This window comes from Medicago truncatula, chromosome 2 (assembly GCF_003473485.1).
Source record: "Medicago truncatula cultivar Jemalong A17 chromosome 2, MtrunA17r5.0-ANR, whole genome shotgun sequence".
Classification (NCBI taxonomy): domain Eukaryota; kingdom Viridiplantae; phylum Streptophyta; class Magnoliopsida; order Fabales; family Fabaceae; genus Medicago; species Medicago truncatula.
Genome location: NC_053043.1, coordinates 23,715,205 through 23,725,262, shown reverse-complemented (window position 1 = coordinate 23,725,262; position 10,058 = coordinate 23,715,205). Strand labels below are relative to the sequence as shown.

The following is a 10,058-nucleotide window of genomic DNA, read 5'->3' as shown; positions in this document are numbered from 1 at the left end:
TAATATTCTTAAAAATAAAAATATATTGATGATAAGCATTAATTTATCATTCTCTAAAAAGTCTTCTATTCCCCTCTCCTCCAAACTCTCAATCAAAGACTAAGCCGTAAGTAACTAAAACTAAACAAGTTAACCTAAAAAACAGTTGCCTAATAATTTTTCTACTCCAACAAACACCGTGCATTATATAATAAGTAGTAATATTATAATGTAGCTGTGGAAAATTGGTTCTGCTTTTGGTGGAGATAAAATTGATTTTATTGATTTTATGGGTGTAGAATTGATTCCAACACGTTTGAATATTTTCGAAAAGATTTAATTTTGCTTCCCGAATTGATTTAAACTTGAAGTTAGATTTCTGCGATTTTTCGTCCACAATTAATTTTTAGCTTGGATTATATTGTTCAACTCACTTATAAGTTAATTTATTCAAATATAAATTACTTTACATTCAACTCAACCTATAGCCAAAATCAACTTTACACAATCAAAATCAATTTTTTTTCTTCAATTTTTTAAGTAATTAGCATTACAATTAGATTTCACATTATAATGAAACAATTCAATTATATGAAGATAATATTGCTTGTTGCTTTAATTTTGTTTCAATTATATGAAGATAATATTGCTTGTTGCTTTATTGATATATCATGGACAATAAATATTAAATTTTGTTTTAATTTTTTTTTATATTTTAATTTACTTTTATCTATTTATTAAATTACTATTTGTATTAAAATTAAAGGTAATTTGAGAAAGAAAAAAAGCCAATCTAACAAACCAAACGATACTATTTTCTTTATATATTGAGATTATTATAAATAAAAGTTTTTTAAAATTGATTGTGAAAAGGGTTAATAGGGTTTTACCCCCTTATAATATATGTCATTCTCAACCCATTTGAGGTTGGTCTAGTGGTTGACTTGGGATCTTGGAGTTTGCTCCTCGAGAGGTCTCAGGTTCGATTCCCTCTGGTGCCAATTTCGGTGGGCTAAGTTCATAGCTCTGGCTTTAAACGGGGCCCCCCGCAAGTGGGCGATGGGATTGGTCCCCTCGGATTAGTCGATTCTTGGATCGGATACCGAGTTTTAAAAAAAATATATATGTCATTTTCGGTTTACCCTCAATCATTTTTTTTTTTAATTTCATCCTTGTAATTTGAAGATTTTTGATTTTGGACCTTCATGGAAAATTTTACCCCTGTAATTTGAGCAAATTTTGATTTACCCCCGATCATATCTTCGATTTTATACGATCAAAATTCATAAATGTTCAAAACCAAAAATCTTCTAATGAAAAGGGCGAAATCCAAACAAGAGTAAACCTAGAAATAAATTATATCAGAGGAGTAAAACACTTTTTACGCTCCCGAAAATATCATTCATTCCTATGGAAATAAGACCTTGCTGGCAGACATTTCACGAGTATAATCTAATCTAAACTAAGGTAGACCCCACATTAATTGGCACCTCTCCTAGTTCAACCTCTGCGTCATGAACAACCTAACTCACTACTCTCCTCTCCTCAATGGCTTCCTCCATAACCCAACAACCACCACCACTCCCCTCTCTCCACCACCCAATTCTCAAACCCACCATCACCCGCCGCTCACTCCTCCTCACATCCACCACCACCACACTCACCTTCCCCTCCCTCTCCTCCTCCGCCTCACCACAGCTACCAAACCCCACCATCACCGACCGCATCTTCATGGACTTCAGCCTCTGCCCCAACTATTACCTCCCAAATCGCACCCTCGGCGACACCATCTCCACCCTATGCTCCGAATCCACCTTACTCGGTCGCGTCATTCTCGGCCTCTACGGTAACCTCGTTCCACGCACAGTCTCAAATTTCAAATCACTTTGTATTTCCTCTCCTAATTCATCTTCCTCCTACAAGAACACATTCGTTCACAAGGTTATACAAGGTCAGTACTTTCTTGCTGGACGTCAGGGTCGTCCTGAAAAAGGCGAGGTCCGCCCTCCTCGTCACCTCCCACGCAATGTTGAAACGGTTGACCCCAAGGCGTTTGCGCTGACACATTCTCGTCCCGGTGTTGTTTCGCTTTCGCTATCGGAGAATGATGACGATGATGAGATCAAGTTTGACCCTGAATATAGGAATGTTGAGTTTTTAATCACCACTGGACCTGGACCTTGTCCTCAGCTTGATAATAAGAATATCGTCTTTGGAACCGTGCTTGAAGGTAACAAACTTTTTTGCAGTATTTTTCATGTGTTGCTTAGTGAACCAAATTGAAAATAACTCAATCCTTGTGTAGTATATGGAATGTGTCTCATTTATAGCACTTTTTAGGCTATATGTTATTGAATGTTCTATTCTTAGCATAGCCCTCGTACCCAGGAGGACTGCGAAGTGTTGCCGATTGTTTGATAAGGGCTGACCGAACAAATCTTATATATGTTGTGGTAGCATTTTAAAGAAATTGGATTGAATCAAACTCAATCCTGCAAAATCGGTTTATAAACACTTGCTTGACAACAGTTTTATGCACGATTAACTTGAAGCTTATGATTCATCTGTTTCAAACACAAGAAGCTTAGGATTCATGAATATAGGTTATGCATTGTATATAGGTTTTTTCTAGATTACCTTTGAAAATGAGCAATTTGTTGGTGGGGTCAAGATAGTTCATGGATACCACTTAAAAATGTGTTTATGTGGCTAATGTGTATTGGTTGGGGTAAATTACCCATCATTCTTCCATGAGTACCCTAGTTGTCCCCTTGTATATAACAAATATATAACAAATATTACGGTCAAAAGCAGCAATATCAGGGCACACAAAAATTCAATATGCAAATTGTTTAAAATTTCATTTGCGTTGCAATCCTTTCATTTGGTATGATTGAGAATCAGTGTTGTGGTGATGGAAGGTAAAAACTCCGCCATAGAAACCATGGCAGGCAAGGGTTAAGACGCTAAGTGCAGTTGTACAAATTTCTGCCATGGCCATTACCATTACCATTGCCATTTAATAACACCATTGAGAATAATATTTAAATTTTAAATGTGGTTGATGTACTCTAAATTGTGGCAGCATTGCTATCAAAAACCTTGGATGTCCCAATGCAAATTGTGGTTGGCTACCTTTTTTTCGAAACCTGGTTCTGCACCTTTTCAATGTTTAAACTGGAAACTGGAGATGCCTTTGTAGGAGATAAGGAGAATTAACAAAAGAGTGACACATTGAGTGTTGGTATTCACATTTAAGTTTGAGATCTTGCATCTATTCTCAAAATGAGTGGTGACATAATTCGCTCAAGGTGCCTTGAGAATCGCAAACCAGTTCGTGCGTACCGATTTACGGTACTTTTACAAATTGGTTCGCACAAACTCGTGCCCAATTCGTAGGAAATCACTGGCCAATAAAACTGTTTACTTCCTGTTTTAATGACCATGGAAACACCCATAGTAAAAAATTGGTTTGTGACCATTAAATTTATTATCTGGAAACCCGCTATTATGACATAGTGCACTAATTTGATTCTGCGGTACAACCGAGTATTTGAAAAATGCTTCCTTTTATATATATATATATATATATATATATATATATAGGGTTTTTCTATCATTTGCAAATTTGCACATGTTAGGAAGTTCCTGATGTGGGACATTGTTCTATGCTCTCAACTTTTAATGTTGGACTATTTTCATCTTCTATTTTTGAAAAACAGACCACTCTCATCTTATTATTGTTAGTTGTTCGATTATCTGTTTTTAACATGTACTTAATTATTTTTAACTAGACAAGATAAAACATTATTGTCTAAAGAGAATTGAGAACCAACTAGGGAACAAACTATGTATACACCCCAAGTACCCAATACTTCAAGAGTAGCATACCGTGTACCCGAACTCATATCATGCAGTAAAGAGAATTGAGAACTAGGTTACAATGATAGTTTGTCACAGTATCATAAGGTCTAAGTTGCTTCGCTGAACTCACTTTGATTGTGTGTAGACTTTAATCTTTGTAACTAAAACTTGTGAAACGTTTGTGCTTTTGTTTTTCGCACAAGCATTGTACTCTCCCATTAGTAAGAGGTCATGTTTTATACCTCCATGTTTAATAGTTTTGACTTTGGATCTCTATTCAGCCATTTTGTGTATCAACAACCTGTTAGAGTTGTTTTCAGATATTGAAATATTTGATCTCTTTTTGGACTAGATTTTATGGATCATAAATCTTGTTTTTTATTTTACCAATTACATTGCTCAGCTTCTAGTTGAATCTAATTGCAGGGTTGGATGTCATCACAACCATAGCGTCAACTCCCACTTACCAACCAGGTGAACGAATTCGCCAATTTAATGACTTGGCTGAATTTTTCGGAGACGAGAGGGCTCAGAATGCTCGCGCCATTTGGAACAGGCCTCTTACCACAATTTACATTAGTGACTGTGGGGTGCTAGAGGTTGCAAAGCCTTCCCTCACACCTTCTCTCCCTTAACTTCTTTCCCTGTGTATATTAATATTCAAGAGAATTTCATTTAACTGTTGTATGTAAAATCATACTCAAATTATTTCAAAGGAACTGATAATTAATAAACCCTAAAGTGAACAAAATGAATGACTTGAAAATTGGAAGGAAGTAAAGTTAAACATTGGGACAAAACATAGTTCTGTGTAATAGTTTAGTTCGTTTACTTCAAAGCTGTGATGTATAAAATACAGGCATTGAAGTTAAACATTGGGACTTTATGGCAGAGTTACTTGAAATTTAGTAATACAAATACTATTTTACAAAAAGTTTTGTTTCTATCTGCTTTTATTTAACCAAATGTTTTTTATAATGCAATGTGTGTTAATCGATTAAACGACACCACTTAATTTATTAAGTTATGTTGTAGTACTAGCAAAATTCGCTAATTCATAATAAATCGATTAAGTAAATAGGTTAATAGATTAAATGACAGAAAATTGCACCAGAGTGGCACAAAGAGAGCATATAAAGTTGACAATTGCTTTTTTAACATCAAAAACTTCCTAAAAACACAAATAAAATACTAAAATACTCTCGGCGGTAGTTAACTACCGCTGACTTATAACTAGAAAACTGACAGCAGTTAACTACCGTTGGTTTTTTAATCATTTACTTGTGTTTCCAAGATACATTGGATGTCAGAAAAGCAACAATCCATAGAGTCGGGGTTGAGTCTCAAAACAGAAAATTTAGGGCTTTTGCAGGCAGGCAGCATTGTGCTTGTCAAAGCCGCTGAAAATATCATTTGGCCCTGATAGAGAATTGCTTAGATTGGTTACAAGTTGCTTACATAGTTGTTCTTTTGATCACCTCTTATTTGCTCTTTATCTTGAAAAACAAGAGTTATCAAATGAAGCCTTCAAAAACACAAAATGTCAGTTTAAAAGTTATCTCCGGGACGGTTTCTAATCTAATGGGGAGGAAGGACAATCATGTTAAGGACATGGTTTTCTAGGGTGTTCAAAACCGAACCAACCCAATAGAAAAATCGCAAACTAAACCAATCCAAACTGAAACCGTAAAAAACCGCACTTGATTCGGATGAATTCGGATGACTTTTGCTTTGAACCGCACGGTTCGGTTTGGTTTGTGGTTTGCATCTCAGCAACCGAACCAAACCAAACCAAACCGCAAGAATAATGAATATTACTTAAACATGTACTAGCCCAATTACATAGCTCAAGAATAATCGCTTTTGATTCGATTTTTCCATTGTTGCACCATCAGGTTCGATTCTAATTTCTTTCCATCTCTTTCAATTTATTTCCAGTGATGAATTTGTTTCATTTACTTCCCAATAATTTGTTTCATGCTTATGCCTCTTCTTAATTTTACCTATTTTAATATAAGTTCTACCTAATATATTATCATATAAACAACAAAATAAAATATCCTATGTTTATTTTGCAACAAGTTGGCAATATTAGAGTTAATGTAATATTTTTTCATCTCGCGATAAACCGCACAAACCGAACCAATCCAAACCGTATTAGTTTGGTTTGGATGACTTTTTAAAAATCAACCGAACCAAACCGAACCGAATGTTTTTTTATCTCGCAGTTTCGATGACTTTTATGCTCAAAACCGAACCAAACTGCACCGCGAACACCCTATGGTCAGTTAGCAGTGCAGAAAGAGTGTTATCTCTCCTTTGAGAAGCAATTGCTTTATGATTATAGGAATCATTCAATCAATGGTTCATTCTTGGTCATAAGATCAAATATAAATCTCTTAGCACACTTACAAAATATTAATTCTACTTTTTGTACTTTAATGATTTCAAAGATAATCAAAAAGGTAATTCTACATTTTGCTTCAAGTGTCCAAGATTTATGACCATAACATTGTCACCATGTATGACTTACTCTCAATCAATAATACACAGATTTTAGATATGTGACTAGTAGATCACCAAATGCAGGAAGCTTCTCTTTTTTGTTCCTAATGTTGACGTCATAATTAATCAAAGTCCATAATCAAATATTATAACATTATTGATGTTCAAACAACGCATTATTTAATTGGTTAAAGTGCACTTTTCGCCCCCTATGTTTTAAAATGTTGCGATTTTGGCCTCCTATTAAAAAAAATTGCAATTTTGGCCCCCTTCATCCCAAAATTGTTGAGAAGATGCCACGTGTCCCAAAAAAGGGGCCATAATCGCAACTTTTTGTAAAGATAAGGGATCAAAAAACATATTTCCTTTATGTTAAGAGGTCAAAAGAGCATATTTCCCTAAACATAGGGGGTCACTTTTGCCATTTTTTTAATAGGGGGCTAAAATCGCAACATTTTGAAACTTAGAGGGCGAAAATTGAAGTTTAGCCTATTTAATTTCAAGGAAATGGTCTGATAGTCAAAAGACTGATTTGGATCAGGAGATTTTGGGTTCAAATTCCAGTAAATCCCTTCAAATAAATGAGGTAAATATAAATTCTTTTATACATGTTCTTTAAACTCTACAATATTCTCCATTTTATTGCCCATTCCTTCACTCTATATTTTTCTTTTACATAAATAAATCATTATTTTGATGTGCAATAATTATTTTTAGGGTTAACGGTGCTTTATCTCCTGTAATATAGATCATTTTTTGTTTTTCCCCTATAAAATAACCTATACTACAGGAGTAAACCATCCTTAACCTTTATTTTTAAATCATGAATCAATTCTTTGTTCTAGATCATAAGTACAACCGATAGGTCAACTTCAGAAACAGTTCATAGATTCATCAAATTAAACAAAGGACAGCTATCTTTAGCTTTAATCAAAAAAATATCTTTAGTCCTTTTCAATAAAAACACTCAAAAGTTTTTGGAAAGATTAGCTGTTTCTCCGTGTTGCCGGCACCCACATCTCATTAAATGGTTCGGTGCATTATTTGCTGGCCACATGGTCATGAGACTTTTCATAACCCATCTTACTTACTACATCTGTCTTTTATTATAATATAATATAATTAATTAACACTAAAATATGATTTTGGTCCCTGCAAATATGACTCGTTTTAATTTTAGTCCCTGTAAATTTTTTTTTGTTATTTTTGGTCCCTGCAAATATGCTACATTTTGATTTTGGTCTTTGACTCCACTTTTGTGATGATTTGTACACGTTGCACTGAATCCATTTATTAGAGAAGTAGTCCTGCAAAATCTTTTGATTTTGAAAAAAGATCTCTGCAAAATCTTTTGTTTTTGAAAATAGTTTCTAGGAACTAAAACCAAAAGAAACATATTTGCAGGGACCAAAACCATATTTTAGTCATTAATTAATTACTCACGATGCTTTCTCCCTAGAATTTAATTACTCACAATGCTAGAGAACAGAGATCCCTTGTTGAATTACGATTTCAATCAAATTTTGACTTAAAATTAAGGACAATGAAATTCAAACCAAATTGATTAATTGAGAAACATTTACATGAACACTAACTAACGAATTGCAACATTAATATCGAATTGAACTTATGAAGTAGGACACCGCAGGAAATATTTAGAAAATCGCATAATTCAGAATTGAACAAAAAATACACAAAATAAAAGGGAATTGTCGGCTATCTATTCTATTCATTCATCAAAATTCTAAACCACAAGTAATTCACATAAAAAGTTAGATATATACTCATACATTTAAAGATCCAAAATACATCGTTACAATAAAGGGGTTGTCTAATAAAAAATAAACAAATCTATTACAAGCCAAAAAAACCTCCAACAAATCATCTTCATCTTAATATTAATCCAAAGAGAAAAAGTTAACAAGACCTCAAATTATTAATAATTCAAAACTGGAACCTAAAAAATACAATCAAATAAAATAAAGAAAGATAAAAAAAAAAATGGTGAAAATGATTGATTCACACCTCAAACAAAACCACTAGTATTACGATTAAGTTGTTCATCCATATCACCATGATCTATATCGACGGAACCACGACGAGACTTTACACCACCAAGAGGAGCAGGAGAAGGAGAAGTAAGAGGTGAAGCAATCAAAGCCAAATTCCCTTCACTAAATGCTCTTCTTATAGGATATTTAACTTTGTTACACATCATTGGCGATTTTTGTGTGGTTGATGATTTTTTTGATTTGCTATGAAGTACACAACCACACTTACGATGATAAGGACGACGCTCAACGGAGTGGTCGTAACCAGAAATACAACCCTCAAATATTGGCCGAAGAAACGCATCTCCGGCACCGGTTGCCATTGCTGATAGCCAAGTTATTAGCTATTAGCTTGGCTTGTGAGATCACAAAAAAGTGTTGTTTAGTTTAAGAGCTTATTACAAGGGTGGTGGAGATTTTATATAGAGTTGGCAACGTTTGTTAAAAGGAATAAAGAAAGAGAAAGGGAAAATGAAATTTGTTGACAGTAAACGACACATGCGTTGTGAGATCCGTGTCTTGTGGTTCACTTCCAAGACTCGGTAGGACAACACAGCAATTCATGCATGCTAGTTAGTTGGATTCTAGTTAGGAAATTATGTACTGTAATTTCGTGTTCAATTTATATTTGTGAACTTAAAAAAAAATTAATAGTGTTTTTCACCCTGTAATATATGTTATTTTCGGTTTTCTTCTCTATAAAATTTTCGGTTTGATTTTCACGCTCGTAAAATTTTTATTTTTCGGAAAACACCCTTAATAGGCCATTCAAAAACCAAAATTTCTTGAAAAAAAAATTCTGAAAATGGGCTATTAGAGGTGTTTTCTGGAAAATTAATTTTTTACGAGGGTGCAAATCAAACCGAAAATTTTATAGGGGTGAAAACCAGAAATAACATATATTACAGGGGTGAAAAACACTATTAACTCAAAAAAAAAGTTAGTATTAAATATGTTTTTGATCCTTATAAATATGTCAATTTTTTGTTTTACTTTCTCTGAAATTTTTCTTCAACTTTTAAAAAATTTTCATCTTCACTTTTGATTCATCCTTTAAAGTACTCATATGTAGAAATCATATTTTTGAATAAAATTTTGCAGAAAAATGCATAACATTATAACAATCTTTCCAAAAACATTAGAATTTTTTAACATAATATGAATTTAATATGTGATATCAAAAATAAATCAAATAAAAATACACAAGTACGCATAATAAATTTAAAAAATACACAATTTTATTTAATTTTAATTTCATATACGTTACATTATATCACATTCTCCCTAAGTATGTGATATCATCATCATGCTTGGTTTAAATTAAATTCTTAAAAGTTTGTAAAAAATGTTGATATTAAAGTGTCTTATATTTAATATAAAATGGCCTATTCCGTCCACTTATCGCTTCATTTATGGCTTGTATGTGTTTTAGTCTTTGTGTAATTCTAGTTGTTTTCCTAGACATCTTTGAGTTTTGTTTGTCTTGTATTTTTCTTTCTTGCACTCTTTTTCCCTTCATTAAGATTTTTCCATTTGAGTTTTTCTAGAAAAGTTTTTAATGAAACAATTGTTGTTGGTATGTTGGATTGTTTAATTTGATTTGATCCTCCAATTTCTTTTCTTCCATTTTTTATATTAACTTATTTATTAAAGTGCTGC

At 33.2% G+C, this 10,058-nt stretch overlaps 2 protein-coding genes across 2 annotated transcripts; one reads left to right on the top strand and one right to left on the bottom strand.

Moving 5' to 3' along the window:
- The first annotated feature begins 1,462 nt into the window (after positions 1-1,462).
- On the top strand, positions 1,463-4,619 carry LOC25488393 (peptidyl-prolyl cis-trans isomerase CYP28, chloroplastic). Its single transcript, XM_013608610.3, has 2 exons — positions 1,463-2,209; positions 4,270-4,619. Exons 1-2 carry the CDS (start codon positions 1,528-1,530, stop codon positions 4,476-4,478), a joined length of 891 nt encoding a protein of 296 aa, XP_013464064.1. The 5' UTR covers positions 1,463-1,527; the 3' UTR covers positions 4,479-4,619.
- A 3,488-nt stretch (positions 4,620-8,107) lies between these two features.
- LOC25488394 (uncharacterized) lies at positions 8,108-8,928 on the bottom strand. The gene has a single exon (XM_013608611.3). The coding sequence runs from the start codon at positions 8,720-8,722 to the stop codon at positions 8,375-8,377; it is 348 nt and encodes a 115-aa protein (XP_013464065.1). The 5' UTR covers positions 8,723-8,928; the 3' UTR covers positions 8,108-8,374.
- Between the last annotated feature and the right edge of the window lie 1,130 nt (positions 8,929-10,058).

Excerpts from the sequence above, each read along its gene's own strand:
- LOC25488394 (XM_013608611.3), bottom strand. The coding sequence starts at position 8,722 with ATGGCAACCGGTGCCGGAGATGCGTTTCTTCGGCCAATATTTGAGGGT.
- LOC25488393 (XM_013608610.3), top strand. The coding sequence starts at position 1,528 with ATGGCTTCCTCCATAACCCAACAACCACCACCACTCCCCTCTCTCCAC. Across the intron at positions 2,210-4,269 it reads CTTTGGAACCGTGCTTGAAG|GGTTGGATGTCATCACAACC; the intron begins GTAACAAACTTT and ends ATCTAATTGCAG.